The sequence below is a fragment of the Boleophthalmus pectinirostris genome, unplaced genomic scaffold (assembly GCF_026225935.1).
Source record: "Boleophthalmus pectinirostris isolate CB_2022bp ecotype Guang Dong unplaced genomic scaffold, ASM2622593v1 HiC_scaffold_7, whole genome shotgun sequence".
NCBI classification, from domain to species: domain Eukaryota; kingdom Metazoa; phylum Chordata; class Actinopteri; order Gobiiformes; family Gobiidae; genus Boleophthalmus; species Boleophthalmus pectinirostris.
In genome coordinates this window covers 19012353-19036389 of record NW_026571473.1, presented here as the reverse complement: position 1 = coordinate 19036389, position 24037 = coordinate 19012353, and the positions used below count along the sequence as shown (strand labels likewise).

At 39.6% G+C, this 24037-nt stretch overlaps 3 protein-coding genes across 8 annotated transcripts in view; 2 read left to right on the top strand and 1 right to left on the bottom strand.

Moving 5' to 3' along the window:
- Positions 1-24037, top strand: part of LOC129412077 (LIM/homeobox protein Lhx8-like) — a 121888-nt gene that overhangs the window by 75925 nt on the left and 21926 nt on the right.
- LOC110167764 (diencephalon/mesencephalon homeobox protein 1-B-like) lies at positions 8988-10974 on the top strand. Its single transcript, XM_055165040.1, has 4 exons — positions 8988-9141; positions 9342-9520; positions 9879-10311; positions 10556-10974. The coding sequence occupies exons 1-4, from the start codon at positions 8988-8990 to the stop codon at positions 10972-10974; spliced, it is 1185 nt and encodes a 394-aa protein (XP_055021015.1).
- On the bottom strand, positions 14635-24034 carry LOC110167803 (fatty-acid amide hydrolase 1). 6 transcript variants are annotated; one of them, XM_055165038.1, is made up of 16 exons: positions 22177-24034; positions 21726-22037; positions 18986-19099; positions 18764-18904; positions 18552-18685; positions 17747-17953; positions 17638-17678; positions 17421-17545; positions 16755-16880; positions 16582-16673; positions 16349-16448; positions 16197-16240; positions 16055-16094; positions 15867-15975; positions 15607-15746; positions 14635-15447 (listed from the first exon to the last, which is right to left on the bottom strand). In XM_055165038.1, the coding sequence occupies exons 3-16, from the start codon at positions 19091-19093 to the stop codon at positions 15325-15327; spliced, it is 1530 nt and encodes a 509-aa protein (XP_055021013.1). In that variant the 5' UTR covers positions 19094-19099; positions 21726-22037; positions 22177-24034; the 3' UTR covers positions 14635-15324. The 6 variants fall into 6 exon arrangements, 4 of the variants coding, with proteins under 4 accessions (XP_055021013.1, XP_055021012.1, XP_055021014.1 ...); XM_055165037.1 differs by having other exon boundaries at positions 21726-21965; XM_055165039.1 differs by having other exon boundaries at positions 21726-21812.

Below are 24037 nucleotides of genomic sequence, written 5' to 3'. Positions count from 1 at the left end.
AATACATTATTCATATCCATCTGACAGGACGCACTCTATGGTCTATACGCAGGCCTCACCGCACACCCACGCACACATTTGAATTCAACCACTTTATCAAATCAGTGGCAGGGCTGAGCAGTCCTAGGTCGGCATAGATGCTCTGGTCTTTTCCTGCACTGTCATCAGATCAGTTCTCCCATGTGTGTTACCTCCTCATCCATATTCATGCAGAGTCCGATCTCTTCTCAAGGGCTGCTCAGCAGGGTGCGGTGTGACTGTGTGTGGAGAAGGGCCCTGAGGCGAAAGAAAAGAAAAATACACATAAATGAAACATAAATGATCCCTGCCATAATCATCCATAAGTATACACTTTACAACTGAAGCAGGGCAGATGCATCCTACCAGTAATGACCGGACCAGGAGTGCTGCAAGCAAGGATTTAATAGAGTGATAGTGAATAAAAATAAATAAATAAATATAATAGAATCCCATTATTTGCGTTACAAAATAAACTAATAAAATCTGCATATTTACACTTTGTCCAAATAAGAAACCTTGATACAAAGGAACTAATTTATAAAAGGCTATAACAATTAATATCTTAGTATGACAAAGAAAAAAAAGACAATTAGAAAATAAACCTAATTTTTACATTTTAGCAGTTATTCTAAATCACATTTTGATTATGTCCACCCTGTCAGAAAATTGCTTCAAATGGTGTTTTGCAGATTCTAAAATGTAATGATACTGCCAGATGGCAGGCAACACACAAAAGGTGAATTCACACATGCTGAACCTGATCATTTCTTTTAGACCATAGAACTTGTTATTATAACGATAATAATTCTGCATTATAACAACATACATCTAAGCTGCCTCCCCTTCGGTATGAAATATTACTGGCCTACAGAATGCTGCTGTGCTTTTGCTGAAACCCAGATATAGTGTATCACAAACATATAGAATTGTCTTTTGCTTGAATGCACATTAAAATCTAGTAATAATTTCCTTGTTCGTGTTATCATGTGGTTCCTGCTCAGTGGGCTGCTAATCATCTCTCATTAGGGACAAATAGATCCATACAGACATCCATCAGCAGAGTCTCTGTAACAGGCCTGGAGTGTGCCCCCTGTGGTTGCTCTGTGCTGGGGGGATTATCTGACACCAGCACAGCTTCTCCATCTGACAGCCCACACAGCCCTACGCTTACATGGGCAGTTGGGCCCAGCAAGGATCCTTTTCAGTTCGGATCCAACACCCTCCCTGCTTTATTCTCACTGACGGTGATTGAAGACATGTACAATAGAGTGCAATGGCCTTTTTGTTGTAATACTTCAGTTGGGCATTAAGATGGTTACCTGAACAATTTTTTTCTCACTTGTTCTGATTGGTTGGAACAACACTAGCAGGTATCCAGGTTAAGTGGCCAACCGCAGTGTCCCTGCAGAGAGCCTCGTGCCTTCAGGCCATCCCACACAGTCATTTCTTAAGCACTTATTTCTACACTAGCTAACCATCTCTGCAGAGGCCAGTACCACTCTGTAATTAGAGTCAAATGGCTGGGAGCAGACCTGCTGATCTGAAGATAACCCAGTAAAATATGAATCATCCAACTACCCATTGTTGTCACATGGTAATTATGAGTATTGTAATCATTTTTCCTGTGACCATGTGTGTTATGTTAATGTAGAGTAATACATTACAGAATTACATTTTAACTGTTCTACAAAAACATTGTGGTAGGTCAATAAAACACAAGAATTATTTGATTCACAAAAAATCTAAATTGAAACAAGTTTGAAATTGACTTGTTTTTGGACAATAAACTAATTTAAGTGAACTTGGGCACATGGATATCATGGAGGGAATAATATGAACCAAACATACAGGCTGCTCAGCATTTGCATAGGCGCTGTGTCACATGAATCTCTTAACATTTCCAAGTGATCAAAAAAGTATTATTTTAAATTTTGCTCTGACCCTTCACTTTGTCAGTGGACTAATGCTGGATATGCCTCGATTCAAAAGGCAAACTAAAGGCCTTTAAAGAGGGATTTAAAAAGAATAAAACAACAATAAGACAATCCCTTATTATCATTTTTTTTTAAAAAGCTTATGGACGGACAGAGCGTGGCTTAACAGGTTTAGTGGACTGGCCCTCCAAAGGTAAAACTGCGTAGTCTTGAGCAGCAACACTGAAGTTTGTTGTCATTGTCACAGCTAAAACAAGAAAGAGTCACTACTCGACATAAAGCCTCTGTAACAGTCATTAGTCTAATGAGTGAGCCGGAGTTAGTACTGGGTTTGAAGAGGAATACAACACTGACTTAAGCCCAAAGATGAGCCTCAATTCTCTAAATGCCCAAATCCAGATGACCCGCAGATGTTTTAAAGCAGCCCTGAGGAGGTTTAACAACAATAGGCAGATGTTGGATGTTGAGAGCTGTACCTGGCAGATTGTGAAGCAGTTATCACACCAGCCCTGGTCTCTTAGAGGGGGAAAAGACTTGTTTCAAAGTGCTTTTAAATCAGATAAAACAGACAGTGCACGTCAGAGTCCCCATGTAAGTGTGTGGTACTTTGAGTGGTGATACGGACCAGAGAGGATTACTGCATGACGGGAGACTAGCTTTAGTAGGACTTGAAACATGGAAATACAGACTTTTGTACTTTGTGGAATTATTACTGTCAAATACTAGATAGACACTTATATCGGTTAAAGTTTTAAAGATGTTCAGTGGCTAACCTGATAGAAAATACTACACATTCTTTCCCATCTCTCTCCTCTCCCTGATAGAATCTGAATTACAGAACAGAGTCTGTAATTAATAAAGTTCTCATAACAATTAAAACATAACTTTTAATAATTTACATTACAATATTTTTACAGAGTAGGTTTGCCGTGTACATGTAGGTGTAAAATACTTAACACTTACATTAAACAAAACACAGTACATTAATATTAATGAGTTCCCAACCCTTTCCCTAAGTGATAGTTAATTACGCAGGATAAATCCAACAGCAATTTGTCAGCCACTTCTCCATGGCCCCTCCTCACACAAAACCAACCACTTCCTTCCTCTCTTCTTGCTCATTCTAAGCTCATGTAATGAATCACTAATCACAGGGTCCCTGACGAACATCCCCAGCCTATTATCTCTTAATTACCCCATTCAGAGAGGCATCAAGATGAGCCAGCAGGGGGCGTGCTACATGTGTTAGTTTTTACTTACTGATCTGCACTCTGTGATGCCAGTCCATCAAGTATATTCACTCTGATTGTAAGTCAGAATGTCACCTTGTTACAGTTTCTGGGCTGGTCAGACATTGGCCGCCCTGTGGCTGGTTTATGGACAGAGAGTCAGGACGTACTGCCTTGTTCTCAGTCTGTGACCACCGGGCTGAAAACGGTCCTCTTGTGGAGCATTTGGTCTGTGGAAGAAAATGGACCCTCTAACTCACAGTCATTTGCAGATGGGACACTCGGGATACAGAGCGTGTTGCCACAGAGAAAGATAGAAATTGGAATTGGCAGCATATGTGAAATGGGGTCGGGGGATTTGACCAACACACACACACATGCACAGAATGGAGGTGGGCATACATAGAAAGGAGTATCAGAGTTGTGCACGGAGTAGAAAAACAAAGACCAATTTGTATATTTTCCCTTGAAACTATAACATTCTTGACATAGGCTTCTTGTTTGTTTACTTCATAGTTAAGAGTAGGAGTCACAGTCTACTTTATGAGGCAGTGTGTGAGGTGGGAATGAGAAATTCCCATACTTTCTTTTCCAATACGTGAAAAACAGAGCAAAGAATAGATTTAAGATCACACAGCAGTTGCTTGTTTACATCCAGAGAGTAAACCAAGGGTATTTTTAAAGTGTCACAAATTGACAGGTGCCCCCTGCCAAGTTCTCTTAATAGTAAAGGTTTTTGAATTTAATCTGGCTAATTTCGACATATCCCCCTAAGGATCTTAAAGCCGAACTTTAGAATGGAGAAAGACCCTGTACGGGCCTTTTAGAATCCTGGTGTCCGTTTTTTGTCAGCCCTTTAGTGAGAGCCTGTCAGAAATGGTTAGCCTCTCCAGTGAAACTACTTCTTTGCATCTTAGCTCCTGGTCTTGCCCTATGTCTGCACAATTTCTTTCTATCCTCTTGTTTCTCTCCTTTTGTTTAGATAAAGCGAGGGATTAGGAAAGATTTGCCCCCATAAAGTAGTGGTTTGATGGGCTTTTATCCCACCATGTTGCTAAAGCTGTGTAGCCCCTGGATTAGGCCTTAACAATAGGAACCCTTGTGTTGGGCCGCAGCCTGAGGGGCACAACCAAAGAGCGGCTCTGAGAATGAGGGAGGAAACAAACCTGCCAACCTCGATATGTCAAGACTGCCAGAGAAAGCGTTTAGAAGAGCACTGGAGCTGCACCGGGCTTCATCTGTGGGATCAGAGAACAAGAAACAATAGTTAGAGCACAGACTGCAGCCACGGTCCCAAACAGTTTAACTATACAACACAGGTTTGATAGTGGGGCAAAGAATGGTAGCATTTAATGTACAGTGTGAAAGAGAAAAAGTAATCCACTTAAAACATTGTGGCTTTTCACAAAGGATCACCAAGGCAACAGAATTTACAGTAAACGTTTATATTTTTAAATTGTGCAATATATGTTAACAATAATCATTTAATGTAACAAGAATTCATCCGATATCGGTTCAAGGAAAAGATGATTGTTGTGACAGTAGACACTACATTATTACAGTACATTATTGTAGAAGTACTGAAAAAGTACTTAAGGTCTACTCTGTGTTTGGACACTGCCTCAAGATTGCTAATGGCAAGTTGCTTTGTTACTCCAGTCACACAAGTCCCAGGAAAGCAGTCAACTCTAAACCATACATCAAAATGATTAATTTCACCCAAATGAGCACAAGCTAACCTTGACTAAGAGCATGCACAGGCTAGAGCAGCACGAATGAAATGTAATATATTCATGAAGTTAACACAAACCTAATGATAAAGTTAATGGGCTCTGAAGGCTGAAGGCATCAACTTTCTACTTGAGTTGATGTAAAATACCAATTGTAAACACAGAGAGCCACTCAAGTGGTAAAATTACAAACATCCATGCGTAATAAACCTGATTAAAAACGGAACATGATTCATAAATCTCTAGCTTGAGAGCTGAGCGTCGAATTGGCTGCCAAAGTCCTGATACAGGGATAAAGTTTGAGGCTCCAAAAGCGGACGGGAGGATGATTGAGAGCAAAGACGATAACTCACATCTGAGAGCGATGAGAGGGTTTTCCATAATAAAGCTGAATGCAGTCTCAAAGAACAATGAGACTCCACAGGAAATCCAGGGAAATCTCAGATCAATTTGAGGATGAGAAAGTTTCAAGTTTGATAACTGGAGGCAGTATGCCTTAGATGATAATCATAAACAAGTATAGAAAATACAGCAACAGTTTCTAATGCTTCCATTATTGAATGTGACGCACGTGCATATCATTTTGCATCATGTGTTTGTACGAATATAACACTAATATTAATCAGTCATTGCACTACCTGGAATGTTCCACAGTGTAGCATTAATCCAAGCAAGCAGGTCGTGCCACCAGGCCAAGTTACAGGTCAGATATATGAAGAGAAAAGCCTGCTCACAATTAGAATGCAAGTTTTTCAAGATATTACAAACTATTAAAATATTTAATTGAATGATTGCAAAAATAGAAACAAAACTTACTGCAATACAGTGGAACATTCCATTCCCAGTAATTGTGCAGAAAGCTTATAGTGCACTGTTACGTTGACCTAAATTGTGTGGACTTGTTCAATGGTAGTAATGAGTAATTTAATAATGACTAAGGTTTTGTATATTTCAAAGCCTGTTGCACCTTGACCATTGCCAAAGGTCTGATTTAGGTCCCTCTTCACGGTCAGGAGACGCTGCTGCCCGAGCGTAATATTGCTCTAATAGCAGCCCCTTGACACTTGCATTGAAGCCCTGAGCCTCGCTGGACATTAGCCCGCATTAGGCCCGTAAAAAGCAGATTTGACGAAGAACAGCTGAGAGGAATTCCTTCTCGCTTTAATTGCTTTAGAAACGGTTCCCACAAAGAGACACTGGCCAGCTTTACATCCAGTTTAAGTTCTTATTTCCATCGGTTCACAAGTTAATCCGATTTTTCTTCTCTGGGCCCAAATGCAGCAGCAAAAAGAGCATTTGGACAAACAAAAAACTCTAGCTTCTTTTAGACATTTCTTATAGATCAAATAACTAATAAAAAGTAGGCTATAAACTTGTCTCGTTTAATAAAAATACATTATGACAAGAGGACCACGTGAGTAACAAATTATGCATCCCATTACCTAGGTTTTGTTTCCGTACACAATCAGGTGCAAGTGAATGTGACTAGAATGTGACTTGCTGTCTAAAAGAGAATTCAACAAAATATGCAAGCTTTACATTAAAAGGCTACTTTTCGCTGCCCTTAATTCCAGTCTAAACGGTTTTTCCTCGGTAGAAGAAATCTTTTCAAAAAACCTTGAAGAAGAGAGGGGCATTATTGTTTTAATCCTCTTACCAGCAGTCATTTTAAGACATTTTTGGAGGGTGAAATGCCGTCTTGTCTTCCCAATCCTAACCTAAATCCCTCGGGGCCAGGAGCTCCTGGAGGCTGTGGCCCGGCATGCACCTCGCTCCCTCCATCAGATGCAGAGTTCCCGCCAAACTCACGGAGCCACCGACAAATACAATTAAAAAGGAGAATTAACCTAGAGTCACACTAAATGCCACAATCTTTAATTAAAGCTTTCTTTCACATCCTGGTGGGGTCAAACAGTGTGAATGTTAAAAATGTGATTGGATTTATTATGGTAAATAATAATATAGATTTTTAATGAATAAATGTATATGCATTTACAATTTCACCGCGTTCGTATAACAAGTTGTAATAATCGTACATTGCAAATACATACTGTCTTGTTATTGTAAAAGATTAATTTAAAAGCCAAATACCCTACATGTCTTGATAATCACCCCCAGTAGAATATTACAGTAAATCCTGCAGTGGTCACTAAAGTCCATTTTGTGGATAGGACCGGTGATGGGACGGGACCCCATGGATGGGACTCCATTGATGAGACCCGCGGAGGGCGTGGGGCAGCTGCGGAGGACAGCGCTCTGATTGGTCCAGAGCCAGAGCGCGTGCGTCTCCCCACGCGCCGTTTAAAGGCCGAGAGAAGCAGCGCAGCATCCTCATCCTCCGCACGTGAGCCCGACAAACCGAGCCCCGCCGCACCGGGACATGAGCCACACACACCGGGCCTGCTCAGGACCAGACACCCCCGGACATGACCAGCAACGAGCGGATTTTTCATTACGTTTAAAAGATCCGGAGGGAATACTGTGAAAGCCCCGGAAATATTTAGCCTAGGAAAACTGAACAGGTAAGTTTGTTCAACTGTCAAACTCCAAAAGTAGTTTTAGGATTTTACCATTTACCTTTTTCTGAATCTATTAAAACAATATTGTTCTTGCCATGTAGTTTTAAAACCTTTTGAATATAGGTTAGCTAATTTGTTATCGAAGATAACGTTAACTTTTTAAAATGTTTGTGGACTCTACAATACTTCCTAAATTCAGACAACTTTAAATAAAATACATACAATAATTTTTGTTATATTTTATTATACAAGCACAATTTAAAAAAACAAACAAACAAACTGTTGTATCCTGCAGCTAAACATAGTGCCGTTTCCAGGATCAGCCTCGAGATTAAATGTCCATTTAAGTGAAGTATGCTCTGCTTTGTAGAAGCTACAGAAAAGCCAAACCCTTCGGCCCCAAGGCAGTCTTTAGTAAATGCTGTAACTCATAAATCCACGGCAATTAGCATAATTAGGCTTAACGCGGAGCCCGAGGCTAGTGACATTGTCCAGAGAGAAGAGCATTATAGTGCATTTTAAGCCGAAGATTTACAAATCGCCCATATTACATAAATTCTGCCAGAGGCTCCTTTAAAATAATACAGGAAAGTTCTAGGAAGAAAAAGAAAGTGTAACTGTATTTGACACAGGGTCTAAGTGTATACACTGCGCCTTTCACGTGTCAGGCCAGGCGTGATGATAAATTAATAGCCTTGTAGTATAGTTGAGAGCTATTTGCACCACATTAGACAGGGGTCCACCGGGGACCCTCGTGCATATTTCACCCTGGTCCCCTCTCTCCTTCCGCCTGCAGGCGCCTGACACCGGCCTGGGACCCGCCACAGATTGAAATAAACGGCCTCAATTTGATTCTGTCTCTCAAACAGAAAATACATATTTTTATTCTGCGAGAACCGCGCTGTCAGAGCAGCTCTCAGCGACCTCCGTGTGCGAAGTGTGACTAGTGAATCACTAAACAACAACAGGGCACATTGCATAAATAATATTTCTAGTAGCCTACATAGCATTTTATTCTCTATGTATTATTCTTTGAGATATGACTAACAGAGAAAAAAAGGGATTATATATTTATAAAGCTCATTTATCGTTATAATGTTATTTTAGATTTTTCTTTGTAGTAGATACATCTTTTCTTAAATACTACGAACTATTTGAATACACCAAAGCAATATATTGTTAAAATTGTTAAGTATTTTCTTCTTAAATAATCCAATCTTCATTTTCTTATTTTTTAAATATAATTATAATTTTAAAGGGAATATTTATTCATTCAAAATATTCAGTCAGTTATGCATTATTTAATATGTGTCAGTTTAGTTTATTGCTTTTCATGTCTTAGAAATGATTGGGATTTATCTGTTTTTTAATTGCCTTCTCAGTCTAACATTTAAATAAAAACACTACAGTTACATTTATATTTTTTCATTAATTTTGTGTTTTTATTATTTCTATTTTATTATTTATAAATTTATGTATTAATTGTATCTCTTTACTCTGACCTAAACAGCTGGTTTTCTTATCCGTTTTTGACCTTTTTTTGCAGACTAAACAATGCAGCACTACGGGGTGAACGGCTACTCACTGCACGCAATGAACTCGCTGAGCGCTATGTACAATCTTCACCAGCAGGCGGCGCAACAGGCCCAGCACGCCCCCGACTATAGACCCTCAGTACATGCCCTCACTCTGGCCGAGAGATTGGCTGGTAAGAATAAGTAGCTCATTTTGTTTTCCATATAATTTACACTCATTTATTGTGATCAAGATATCCCTTTCTGCCTGGTGATTGACTGACCGGCAGTGTAGCCAATCAGATTTTGGTATTTTAGGTTAAATATTGACAAATAAATACAGAACTTCAATTAAACTTCTATTTCTTTCTTCTCAACGGTTGCACATTTCAAGATATCATCCTTGAGGCCCGTTATGGCTCCCAGCACAGAAAGCAGCGTCGCAGTCGGACCGCTTTCACGGCACAGCAACTGGAGGCTCTGGAGAAAACTTTCCAGAAGACCCACTACCCAGATGTGGTGATGAGGGAACGCCTGGCCATGTGCACTAACCTTCCTGAAGCTCGTGTACAGGTACGTCTACTCTTACAATTACATAAAATAAGATGAGGGGACTTTGAGGACTGTAGGAATATCTTTAGAATAGGTATTGTGTAAAAATTCAAAGAAAAAGTGTTTATTACAATATTCCCTTTATATTTCACATTGATCAAATTTGTTGTTTTTGGATGTCTGAAGCTATTTTGTACAATTCTCAAAAATATATCTGGATGTAAACATTGATGCTATTTTCAGAAAGAGGCATTTCCTTATTATATTTTGTCACCACCAGCATAATTTTACACTTTACTGCACAGACTGTAGACACTCGTGTGTCACAGTCAAGTATTAAAAAATAATATGCTCAAAGCCATATTTTCATATTTTGCAGGTTTGGTTTAAAAACCGCCGAGCAAAGTTCCGTAAGAAGCAGCGCAGCCTGCAGAAGGAGCAGCTCCAGAAGCAGAAAGAGGCGTCAGGATCCACAGACGGTTCAGCAGAGGACCCCAAAAGTGACAGCGCTGACACCACCCCAGCTCCCTCCACCCGCCCCCCCCCTCCCCCCTCCTCCACCTCGTCCTGTCACTCAAACTCCGACACACTGGCAGCAGCTCAGGCGCAGGCGGCAGAGATGAGTGTGGAAGTGAACGTCACCTCCCCAGAGCCATCGGACAGTGAGTCAGCAGCAGAAGATAATGTTGACAGAGAAGAGGAGGCCATGAGAGTGGAGCCCAGGGTGAAGAGCGGGGAGGAGGTGTCGGGAGAGGGAGGCGCACGGCAAAGCAGTAGCTCCCCATCCTGCAAACGCCTTAGTCCAACATCAGGTAAGACAGTGTCACCAAAAATGGAAGAAATTGTCAATAAACAAAAATATCCACTAAAGTTTTGTAAATATTTTGGCTTTTCTGTAAATAATTATATTTAATCATTTGTACTGCTTATTTAAAGATTTCCATATCTTGAACATGTTTTTAGTACAAAAATGTATGCAGTCAGAAAAAAATTTTAATCTGTTGCTCTGCATTTGCACAGCAGTGACACCTGACTAAAGTCTATTCCTTCTCTCAGACTCTCCTCTCAGTTCTCCAGCCCTGCCCTCCTCCAGCTCTGTGTCCAGCAGTTTGGTGACGAGTAACTCCTACGCCTCCTCCCCTCTCAGCCTGTTCCGGCTTCAGGAGCAGTTTCGGCAGCACATGGCGGCCACCAACAACCTGGTACATTACCCGTCTTTTGACATGAGTGCCCCATCCTCCTTGCCCTACCTGGGGATGAATGTGAACATGTCTGCGCCCCTGGGATCCCTGCCCTGTCAGTCCTATTATCAATCTTTGTCCCAGGCCCAGCAGGTATGGAACAGCCCACTGCTACAGGCTGCTCCAGGAAGTCTCACAGGTAGCCTCAACAGTAAGACCACGAGTATCGAAAACCTGCGCCTGAGGGCCAAGCAGCACGCGGCATCACTTGGACTGGACACGCTCCCCAACTGACCCTGCTCATATCCACAGCACTGACTTAAAGCTGCACTATGTAAGTTTTCAAATGGAGGGTCAGCTATTTGGTTGACTCAGAAATTATTGCTCTGCCTGGAATGCTCCACAGTATTGCATTAAAGAGGTCTCTCCATAAATACAGCATCAGGCCAAGTCTCACGTTAGATATGTGTGAAGGCGTGTACGCTCCGTACGATTACGCCGCAAGAATGCCTTTTTCAGACAAATAAAAACTTGCACTGAACAAATGCAATATAGATAAGAATAATGCTATAATGTGGAGTATTCTAGAAAAAGCATGGCTATCTCCCTGGAGACACGTCCCCACTCCAGAAGAGTTCCATTCAGCAATTTCATCTAAAAAAATGACTCAGAAATATTATGTGAAGTCCACCGTTTACCTTACCTTTAGCTTACGTTGCCCACATTACTACTTTAACCATATCCTCTTATGACATTACAGACAATGAACTTTTGTCATGGATCTGACAAGATGCTCAAAGTCACAGCTCATGAAAAGGGAAACCAACTACATATACAAAAGCAAAAACTGTTAATTCAATTGTGTGAACTGTGCATGCGTGCATGGATTACGCTTATAAAGGGCAGCAGTCAGTCACATCAGACAAATAGTCACTACATCAGGAGAGGTTGTGGTACAGCTCACGGACACTGTAAATACAATTGTACTCTACATCTACTGCATTCAGGATTGAAGTCATTCCATGCCTCCTTTAGTGGAAGGATTTTTATGTTTGTTTGTTTGCTTAAAAGAAGAACCATCAATGTAAATGCAAAACAAATGCTGTCTGATCCTGGAGAGTCATAAAAAAACAGAAATTATGTAAAATATTGTAATTTTATTGTAAAATGTACTTCAGAATTGTTTTAAATGTGAGTAATTTATCATTAATGCTAACAAATAAACTGCAAATGAAAATGAAAATGTCTTTGTTAGTTTATTAGCAGGTCATTTAGATTAGTTTAATAAAAGATTTTATATCATCCCATCAATTTTATCATTACATCTAACAGATTTAACCTTCAGTTGTTCCTGAGCCTGCTAGTGCTGGATATGTGTGCACTTGACCAGCTATAAATAATTTGGCCTTAAGATGCCTTCAACAGAGCACAGAGGAGCACTTGTTGTTCTTCAACAGAATCTAATCTTAAATGAAATGAGTGACACAGTGTGTCTGTAACCCCCTCCTCTCCTCTTCCTCTCCCTCTCACCCTGTCAGCCAGGGTTTGGCTGCACTGAAACAGTGCTTTGCCATAAGAAGATTACCTTTGGTTGGGATATCGATGGATTCAGTAAGAATAGAATGAGATGAAAAAGGACTTAAAGGGTTCTTCAAGGCAGCAAAATTGAGACACCTGTTCTTTCCTGCTTTTTATAATTATTCTATTTTGTTCTATTTTATGGCAAAAAAAAAAAAAGTTTTTTTCTCTGATGGAAAACAAAATGAATTAAGAATAAAATTGCAGCTGAAGCTATAAACTGACAACTAAGTTAAGCTATTCAGTTGTCCATGTAGCATGCACATGTTTGCTGGCTTCTTCCAAAGACAGCAGGAGTAAAGGAGAAGGTTGAGGCTGTGTGAGTGTGTCTTTGGCAGCTAAGCCGCTGAAGGTTTCCAGGAGCTCTTTGATGTGTATCTGGGCAATGCACTATTAGAGGGATTTTCCTCGTTGACAGCCCAGAGAATGTGTGGAGGAATTGCGATGCCAGCGGGCCAAAAGAATGCTAGAAACAGGATTAGGATCATATTCTGGCAGCTCCTGTCACTTCATCAATGGACTAAGGTTTCCTCAGTGACAGCCCTCCTTCTCTGCCCAGCTAAAACCTTTAGTGGAACCATAAAAGGGGTGAGAAAGGGGAAAAAACAATGATTGAATGGTGCGCTATGATTTCTGTGCTGGGTTCGCTCTCAGGCCTTTGTGTTGGGAGGTCTGGGGGGTGGCACAGATTTGGGAGGCGGGAAGGTCATGGAGATGAGAAAAGGGGGGGCTATGTGAGGGGGTGGCGGTGGTCTTTCTTGGAAGTTTTACATCCAAATCCCTTCAGCGAAGCATGTGACTATACACTAAAGCAAGAAAACCCCAACTCAGTGTCTCCTTGGAGATAGCAGCAGGTGGAGTCACAAAATAAGAGCATGTGTACCTTTCAGCCCTAGTGGAAATTATAATAAATCTTAAAACATAAGAGAAAAAACGTTTCTACCATGTGTACACTGGATGGTCTGTGTGCAAACTGCAGACTTTTCTTGCCAATGGTTCAACACAGCAGTTTGCTCACCTATGTTAAACAATCTTTTCTCTAGGCCATTGGAGTTTTAATTGTTTACTATATGTTATATAATGCCAAGAATTACAGACCAGCATGCAATTGCTAAACCCCTCTGCCTTTCTGTCTTCCTCCTGCGGAGTGGATGAGACGGACTCTATCTGAGGCTTCACTCGGGTTCCCAAGCTTTGTGCTACTGAGACACTCGCCTTTCTCCCCTGACTTGGGTGATAATCCTGACACGCACTGTCTGCATTTTTTACTGTACGTGTTTAAGCGCATTTGCAGAGCATTTATCTCTCCAATGTAAACCAATTTGGCTATAAGGGCCTTGGGCCAAGCTCAGTGCTGGGGGAATGAAAGAAAACTCAAACCTAGCAGATGTGGAGAGAAAGGCGGATGGGAGAGCTGGCGTGGACGTAGGGCTGATGAACAACTGAAAGCAGCAAAAAAGGAAAAGCAGGACTGTGTGACAGAAAAGTAGCCCTTGTCCAAAGGGTAAGCTCTTGAAACTTGGGATAGGGCCTTTAAAGCCGATAGAACGTGGATCACTGAATTGTTGAGTCACAGAATCTGAGAAAATCATTCAAAGCTCTTGGCTAATCCTGTCATAGTTAAATCAGTCGGATACTTAACTTCTTCAGACAAAATTTGGAGGCTGCTGCATTGACAGCTCTGCTGTTTGATACCGCCTATACACCTGTATCAGCTGTCTGTTAAGCTGCCTTCACCTCCTCCCACTCGTCCTGCGCAGCATGCTGTCTCTGTGCTAGTAATGGCTCATGAAATGGACCAAAGACCTAAAAGCTGCCAATCTCTCAGCTTCGTGATGTCTGCTGTAAGTGGCCCTGGTTGCTGGTTGAACTTGCGACTTTGATCATCTCAAAAGGTAGACTCCTGCTGTGTCAAACATTGCTATGTGCAATTCTCTGCAGTCATAAAGACCATGAGCTTCTTGGTCCCTGAAATGAGACATTAAGACAGAATCATCCTAGTTTAGTTGAAGCAATCTCAAGGTGTTTTATTTGCTAGTGCACAGGCAGGGTCCAATGTGTTTGAATGGCTTTTAAAGTACCTGATCTTATAGCCTAAGGTTTCTGTAAATGAGGTGTTTTCTGCTCTTACCAATGAGACGTTACATAAGCAAGCACCATGGCATTCCAGGGCCACATGATACATCTGCAGTATCATTACAAGAGTAGTGGCTTCACTAGTGCAACTCTCCACTGCGCCTTTTCAAGACAGTTATGTGCCACATTTTCCCTTTACATTTTCTTGTGCATTGATTATTGATTAATTAACTCTCAACAAAGAATAGCTAATGTTTAGTTTACTACAGTTGCATATAGATTTATAATAGACTAGAGTAATTAATGAATACAAGGATTTTTATTCAATGTAAACTGTCAACTTGTTACATCAAATGAAAAAGGTTCACATATTTTTAGCCAAGTGTAGACAAAGGTTGCAGTGTGAATTTAGCATATGTTATTGTGTGTTATAACTTCAATTGGGGGATTTAGGAACAATGTCAAGTTTTCTCTGAAGACCATGGAAGGCGCTAAAAGCTTAGCGCTCCCTGACTGAGTGTCACAGTCAGAGCTGCTCCACGTGCCACAGATAATGCTAAGAACTACCTCTCAATTCCAGCTCTTTGCCAAGTCTAGGGTAACACTTGCCACCTCATTTCATTTCTCTAATACAGAAGACAAATGAAAAGGAAAGGCCACCAAAATGGCTGTGGTTACCAGCATACTACTGATTTTGAGTGTGCATGTGATTATTATAAGCAGATTTTTTGAGTTATAGAATGATTCAAATGACATGTACACAGCTAAATCATCTGATTTATTTCTGATCATGGTCCCTCTGATTATTCACATCAGATTTTGCAGGTTGCATTTCATTAAATTTTAAATATCCTCAAATCATAATAATCTGATTTTGGTGTACGTGTGGACATAGCTATTGTCCTTAATGTTTAAGCACAATAATAGGACATTGCTCTACTGATCGGTTTCATCTTAGTGGTGATTTATTTTGTTTTGAATAGTTAATTCCTAGGTCTTCTGTTTCTTGACAAGCTCCTCCACCTCCTTCATGAAGCGCAGGCAGAGTTCTTCATGCCAAGGCAGAGCCACACACTGGACACCAACAGGAAGGCCCTCTCCTCCTTTTGCAGCCTACAAACAGTACAATGGTCAGCATAAAAGCCACAGAACAAGTCTTTTGTCGCCATCTGGTGGGATATTGACAAACTTCAGTTCACCAACAGGAAAATTATTTACCAAGTGCATACTTTGAACATTTAAAAGTACATAAAAGTCTGCTCTCATTTTTACCTTGTTTAAAAACCGTTCATACATATTCCCCGAAGCAAAATGACAGAGGTTTTTCTCATCCTGTGCAGTCACAGTGGAAACAGGCACAACACCAGCACAAAAGTTGAGCAGATTGAAAGTCGCTGAAAATGGAACCATACCTGGAGAGTGATAAAATTGAAAAAGCCAGTTGAACATCATTGCATGTAAACTCAGTACCTTGATACATTGTCTAAGACATGCACCAAGCCAATAAAAAATATTTATGACTAACAACCTACTATATACTTTGGAACAATAATGGAAGTTCAAAGCGGGTCCAAGTATTGGGCAAAGGACAACATCTATATTGAGCAGTTGCCACTCTGCTATTGTGTCTTTTACACAGTCCTACAAACAAAGATGTTTAAAAACAGCATAATGTGAAGTATTTTCATTGACTGAGCAACATGTGCAAACACAGTATAACCTCTATTGAAGCTTGCAACTTGAAAAGGCCAGCAATAGATCTAAAAAGCCAAGAAAATATCAGTTTGGTTTTTTTGTGTCAAACTGATAAGACTTAACTTAACAGCCAACTGTGGGCATAGAGCAGCATGTGTAAGACTCACCCAACTCCACTCACAGCCTGTAATGTACGACTTGTAAAGGGCAACTGCAAACACATACAAAAATATACTAAGAAAGAGTCATTGAATGATTAAGGTATTTTGGAATTAGAGGAGAGAAATTATTTAATGCCAACTCTGTAAAAGCAGTTTACCAAAGGTTTAATGATGAAGGCAATCACTTTCTTCAACCAATTTGGCGTTCTCCAAAGTAAATTTGCAAATTTTAAACTAGGGTCAACTGTAGTTCCTTTCCTTGAAAAATACAAACACGCACATATTTGCAACAAGACTGAATAGCCAAGATTAAACAAGACACACCCCAGCAATGTCAGTAGTCCTATAATTTATTTCATCTTAGAATTTTCTGTTTAAGAAAATTACTCACATTTGTTCAGCACAGATTCTACCTCCATCTGGCAAAATCCCTTTGGTCACTAGTTCAAACATCTCCTTTTTCACCAAGTTGTAAGGCACCAACTACAGTGACAATACAGAGATTTATAGGTGAAACTGAACTGAATTATATGGGTTTTTTTTGCAGAGATGGGTTGTTCTTACAGTGTGGCCTGCTTGCTCTAACAAAACCTTGACTTCTTGCACTGCTCGGATCATTGATGGAAATGCTAGTGTTTCCTCAATTTGTTCAAAATATCCAATTCTCAGAGGTTTCCTGCTTTGGTACACCTAGAGACAATACACAATGGAACTAAATTAGCTTCTTCTGGGATAACAGCAGATGGACAAATAACCACAGGCAAAAACAAACAACACAATATAAAGAGACAATAAAAATATCACTATGTCAATGTGCATTAGGCTGTCATGATAACAATCCTCCAATTTTGTGCATGCATTTTCTCTCTGTATTTGTGTATCTGTGAGGTGATTTAACCATCTTTCAACCAGTGCCGTTGGTACCACCTGTCAGGAGCAGAAGGCTACTGCTGTAAAGTGCTTGGACCTTGTGCTAGGACTTCCTGCAGGATTTTTCCTGAGGTGCACAATTTGCCCAGGAGAAACCCACAGCACAGGAATCTAGGAACCTGAAACTTAGACACCATGCCACCAGTTTGTATTTTATCTGTTGGGTGTTTTTGAAGGTGCTATATAAATTAAGATTATTATTATCAATTATAATTTTGTTATTATTATTATTATTATTATAATACATTTTTTGCATTAGTCTCCTAATGCTTACTCAGCAGATATTAATGCTATACACACCTTCTCATTAAATGGCAGTGGTGGAACAGTTGGATCCAGGGAAAACATGTAATCACAAAGTACAGCCTTCATGAACAGAGCCAAACTGTCCACATCCTTTGCCATTGGTCCAATAGTACTTTCCACTGTTAATAACACATTAGAGTGTGTGGTATTTAATTTTCATTTACTTTTTAATAGATAATTTGTATGTGGCAGTTTGAATGTTCCACCTTACCAGCCTTTTGCCCTCGGATAAAGGTTTTAAGACCCACGGAGCTATAAAAGACATATATGTAATAAAACAAAAAAATGTCAGAATCATCCATATTAAAAGTACTATTCACCTCAATCGACCTGATGTTGGCTTTAGCCCACAAATCCCACAAAACGAAGCAGGGACCCGAATACTACCTCCAATGTCTGAGCCTACACCAATTACTGAGCCTCCTCCACCAATCAGGGAAGCCTCTCCGCCAGAAGAACCTCCAGAGGTTTTTTGAAGATTATATGGGTTCACAGTCTGGCCATAAAATGGGTTACTGCAATCAAAGCTGCAAGAGTGAAAACAAGGATACATTTCAGTATTTCACAGGTATAAGATAACATTTGTATGCAATGTTGGTCAGATTACTTTGCAAAAGTAATTATGGACTACTGATTACTCCTTTCAAATGTAATCTAATTACAACTCTTGAGTACTTTATTTCGAAAGTAATTTGATTACTAATTAAACTGCTATAAGTTATTTGGGGAAAAAAGGAAACGCACAGCTCAGGAACCAACTTATAAAAAGCATACATTTTTCACACTAATGACACTTTCTATTTTATGATCTGATTTCAAGCAGAGGGGACAACATATTCATGCTGTTTTGGTACACAGCTGACCTGCCTGACACCAGATGAGGACATCCATGGTCCTGTTTATCTTTTTACTGATTTATGGCCCTTTTCTAATGGATTACACACCTTTTGACAAGGGAAAAAAAAAAATCAGGGCAAATAACTAATTACTCAATTTTCAATTGTAACTAGTTACATCACTGTGTTACTAAAAAGTTATATGATTACATTAATACCTTAATTTGTAACTAGTTACTAGCCAACGTTTGTATGTATTATTGGATTCTGTACATATAAATATATTTACCTTATTAAACTCTGTGGAAAGTTCGTTCTCACAAAAGGAATTGCTCCTTGCTTCTTCAGCACTTTCACTAGCACACAGTCATCATCAGCAGGCTGGTCTATAAATTTGACCACCCCACAATTAGAGTCACAGTTCTATATTGATATAGGATAAAAACAGGTAATTGAAGCTTTTAATAACTGTCTTTTATTGGCTCATAAAACAAATTGTACCTTGAGAGAGAGATTTTCTTTAACACTGACAGGAACTCCATATAAAAGACCTTTTTTGCCAGAGTCAATAGTTTTTAACTTCTCAAAACTATCCAAAATAATCTCAGTGCAGCAGTTTAGTTTTTGTTGTAAATCAAGGGTCTGTATGAAGACAAACCATAGTTAGAAGTGGTTTACCCGTTTGTCTTTTAAAGACATTCTGGTCCATCAGGAGAGCTGCACCTTATCCATATATGCATAAAAGACCTCTTCTGGAGACAGTGAACCTTCATGAAGCTGTTTTGTCAACTCAGACAAAGATAGATTCAAGATGAAAGCAGAGTGTGTCATAGAATGCTAAAAAAAATACAGAATTCAGTTAGAGGAATTAGCACCCATAGACTGTATAAAGAAGAAAATGTATATATAGTCTACACTAGCAACAAAATTGTGTCAGAATGTCCACCCTAGCCCCTAACCCCACATTCACTGCATAAACCACTCACACTGCTAAACCACTAACCACAATGGTTTAGACTTCTACTTCGACAAACTTTATTGATCCACAAGGGAAACAGAAAAATAAGTAATAAAATATAAAATTTCAGCTTCATGTGAGAGGTCATAGGAAGACAGTGCAATAATGATATGATTGACAGGACATTGGCTTATCCGTTACATAACGGTGAGTTGCTGTACATCTGTATGGAGTATTGTATGTATGTAGTCCTGTATCTCCCACTGTGAGAGGAGGTGTTTATTTAAGGGTGTTTTATTCATAATTACAGTTCAACCGTGTCATAAACCAGTTGTTTCATTCCTTTCATTCAGTCGTGTTGTGTCCAGTTAACAGTGTTGGGGAGTAACGGATTACATGTACCGCCGTTACGTAATCAGAGTACAAATTATGAGTAACTGTATTCAGTTACAGTTACTGTTTCAATGAGTGGTAATTGGATTACAGTTACTTTGCTGAAATAAGTGGATTACAAGGCGGTATTTTCCTGTTTTCACATTTTGTGCTACCTCGCATTTATTTATTTTTTTATTTCGGTAATTTCACTAATTGCCGGAAACCCAAACAGAACGCGCGCAATAAGAGCGATGTAAACGTCATATTAAAGTTGGCGGTGTCAGTCACACAGTGGAAGCAGCAGTGCATTGGTAAAAACGCATTTGTGTCTTGGAAATTCTTCTCCTGATGTGAGATATATATATAAAAAAACAAATATAAAATCGCCTACAACTTAAATGTGAAACAGGAGCTACTGGCACTGGTGAACACAACCTGCATAGACTCATAATATCTGCACCACTGTCCTATAGTGACCTGCGACATGAGTGGACGCGCACACAAACACACACAAAACACAAACACACACACCTTCATCATCGTCATCAACCTGACAACCCGCGGACCACGTCTCCTTCCGTAGTTACTGCACGGACACCGCCGTCTCGTGCGCCGCGTGTGGACCGTGTTGCGCCTCTAAACCAGAACTAACACCAGGACTAAACCAGAATTAATCCAGGACTAAAGCAGGACTGAACCAGGTTTAAACTAGGACTAAACCACGACTAAACCAGAACTAAAGACCAGGTCTAAAATCAGGAGTAAACCAGGTCTAAAAATCAGGACTAAACCAGGACTAAACCAGGACTAAACCAGGACTAAACAACATGACACCTAACAGTAGGTTGACATAATTTAAGGTGATCTCATATAAAAAATTATTTCTCTATCAATAATATTTTTTAATATGGTGAAGGAAAAGCTTATCTTGTTACTGTCTTTTAACAGACAAAACCTCTTATATTAAGATATCGTGGTCTTTGTTTCTCTACAGCAAACAGTTGCTTATTCATGGAGACTTGGGCTCAGACAATTTGAAGACAACAAACAAGAATTTTCAGGATGTGGTTGCTACATTCATGTCGTTTAAAAAAACATGACAATATCAAGTAATCCAAAGTAATCAGATTACGTTACTCACTTTAAGTAATTTAATGGATTACGTTACAAACTACATTTTGGGGTGTGTAATCTGTAATCTGTAGGGGATTACATTTTAAAAGTAACCTTCCCAACACTGCCAGTTAAACACCTGACCCAAAATGCCGCTGTTTTCCCGACTGTCCCACTGCATTGTGGTCTATATTGAGCGGTCTTGTGACCACTGATACCCACTACTCTTCAAGGTGCATTGTGGGAAATTGAGTTTTCACTTACTGAATATTAGGACAACCTAAAAATGGCGTGACCACTACGTAGTGCCCTAGGGAATAGTGTGGACATTCGGACGCAACCATCTTCTAGACCATTGAAACTGTATTTACTCAATAGTATCCGACCTACCGACTGTTTATACTCTAGTACATGTTGTTCCGCCTGTTGAACGCTGCGCTCTCTTCGGTTTTGGAGTTTGGAAATCTGCCTCTTCTCGTGTCGCCGCTCTTGCACTCTCCAGACCACCAGCAGCCCCCCGTAGAGGAGGCATGGTACCACCACCATCACCTCAGTCAGCATGTGCAGCGGACTGTCTCTGTGCGCGAGTTGCATCAACGTTTCCATGAGCTTGAACCCACTGGTCTTAAGGGACGATTACCAATAGTGGCCAACAACACGACTGAACACGACCCCGGAAGGCTCCTAGACTGTGTATGGGGCCGCTTTATAACTGTTTACAATAATGGGTGTGGCTGCCATCTTGACCCCCCTCCCGGCACGGTGACGACATGGACCGCGTCTCATTCTCTTTCCTTGTGTGTGTGCGTGTGTGTGTGTGTGTATATATATATATATATATATATATATATATATATATATATATATATATATATATATATATAATATATAATATAATTCTTCACTCTTATCCCCTCGATTTTTCTCAATAAATTGATTTTTGGATTGAGTTTGAGTTTGTCTTTAGTCTTTAATCTGTTTTTAGTCTTTTAATCTGATTGTAGATGTTACACTGACCTGTCAGGTGGTGGCTTGGACTTCACCCCACAACAGTTTTTGGACAGGCTGCAACATATATGCCTTATAACCCCAAACGTTCCAGCTCTGCAGGGTAAATGGGCAAAGGGAAATCATTCCCTTGACTGAGCAGGGTCCTTCAGAATTTCATTCAAGGAGGGCACTGCAAAGGTCAAATTTGTACATTTGCCCCCAGGTAAGGTAATCAAATTGTCACACAGCCTGTAGCATCCAATCGAACTGAAAAGGTCAGAACTGATGGTTAAATGACTTTTAATCTTTCCTTGCCGTGTCATAGAACCAACGTAAGAGCTGGACAAGAACAAAATAACAGCAATTACCATACGATTACAGCATCACTAGCTCTTTACATTGTTTAACCGTTATCCATATTTAACATTAATTTGATACAAATGACAAGTTCAAATATACATTAACAAGTCAAACAAACCTTGTTCCCCTGTCGACTGTAGCTATCTTTAGTTTGTTTTATATAACTTTTCTCCGTTGTTTTGATTTTCACTATTAACGTTGCCGTGTTTACTTTGCGTCTTTTCTTTATAACAAGCTAACGTTTTTTCCTTCACTTCCGTTCACACCGGAAGTCACCAAAATAAAAGCGTAACCTTACATTTAAATGCCATAAACTGCGTGTTAATGTATATAAGAGCTAACTTGACCTTTACACAGCCAAATGGGCATATATGGCATGATGAAAGTAAATGAAACGACCATAAAAATGCAAGTATTAAAACATATTTGTTATGTGATTTTTTAACAATGGGTTGATGGCAAAGACCCCATCATCCTATCTTGATTGATTTAGCAAAATGAGCACAGGAAAGGAGCTTGTTTTGTTTTTGCTTCAAAGGAAAATGAGGAAACGAGGTATGTGTTATTGTAGGCTATTTTACATTGTCAGTACACATCTGATGTAATATCAATTACCCACATTAATAAAATAATTAATAATTGATTAAACAATTCTTCTGAAGGTTCGTAATTTCTTGTCCATAACAGTGACCCATATCTGGAAATAACATCACTATTCACCAAAGCGTGTGTTTATTCGCGTTGACACGTGGCTGTGGTTTCGCGGGGTTATGCGCGTAAACGCTGACGAGGGCAGTGGAGCCAGAGCCTTAAGCTTAGGTGCCAATTTAATTTTCCAGCAGGTCTGGGCATTTGCCCACACAGCCAAAGGTAACAAATGATGGCTCACTGACCATGTTGCTACTGTGCATGATTGGTCTTCAAACTTGCCTGATCTGAATCTCTCAGAGAATCTCTGAGGTATTGTCCAGAGGAAGATGAGACACCAGAGCAAACAATGCAGGTGATCTGAAGCACCTGAGCTTCCATTACACCTGAGCAGTGCCACAAGGTGATTGCCTACATGCTTCAGCGTACTGATGCAGCAATTCATGCTCAACCAAGTATTGAGTGCATAGAAATGAACACAGTTTTGACAAGCCTGACATTTCTGTTTAAAATATTATTTTTAATTGATCTTAATAATCTTTTAATAATCAAATTTTCCGAGACACTGCATTTTGGGTTTTCATTATCTGTAAGCCATAATCATCATTTCAAGAAATAAAGGCTTGAAAGCTTCTGTGTCATGAGTCTGAATTATATAAGGGTTTGACTTTCTGAAATTATATTCAACTTTTTCATGAGCTGTAGTCTTTTTTTAGAGGTACTAATATCAGTGTGTAAAGCAATGCCTAAAAACATCTTGCATTTTTTAAAGCGTTCTCAATATGATAATCAAATTTAGAAAATAAATTATTACAATAAAATGACATAATATTACAATGAAATCATGTTAAAAAAATATTATTCAACCTCCAAACAGATCCATAGCACCCTCACACTGGAACTCACTGCATGGGGAAACTGATTGAAGCAGGGCACGGCTAGTTGGTGAGAAAAAGGCATTATTACAATAATGAAATAAACCAGTACTTTCAGGCAGTAAAAAAGGTAAAAACAAAAAAAAGCTATTAAAACATACAACCTTTACAAAAATATTTATAATTTAAGTGTATTATTTTCCACTGCAAAAAGAAGGATAAAAAAGAAGAGGGAAAAAGACAAACCAAAACAAACATAGTGTACTTCAGCCTTATTCTGTTTTGTGAAAAATGTGTAGGTGAAGCGCTTTGTGCATTTGTGGACAGGGAAGATGTCTGTGTGTTAGATTTTTTGTCTTGTTCTGCTGTTGACGAATCAGATTCAAATAGTCATCATGATGGTCTGCATTTTCAGATCGCTTTCAGCATTTCGGAACAATTGTAATATTAATGTGT

Coding starts and splice junctions, on each gene's coding strand:
- LOC110167764 (XM_055165040.1), top strand. CDS start 8,988: ATGCAGCACTACGGGGTGAACGGCTACTCACTGCACGCAATGAACTCG. Junction 9,521..9,878: donor TTCCTGAAGCTCGTGTACAG/GTACGTCTACTC, acceptor CATATTTTGCAG/GTTTGGTTTAAAAACCGCCG. Junction 10,312..10,555: donor ACGCCTTAGTCCAACATCAG/GTAAGACAGTGT, acceptor TCCTTCTCTCAG/ACTCTCCTCTCAGTTCTCCA.
- LOC110167803 (XM_020933188.2), bottom strand. CDS start 21,314: ATGGAAACGTTGATGCAACTCGCGCACAGAGACAGTCCGCTGCACATG. Junction 17,679..17,746: donor CCAACATCAGGTCGATTGAG/GTGAATAGTACT, acceptor TGTCTTTTATAG/CTCCGTGGGTCTTAAAACCT. Junction 16,449..16,581: donor AGAATCTGTGCTGAACAAAT/GTGAGTAATTTT, acceptor GTATTTTTCAAG/GAAAGGAACTACAGTTGACC.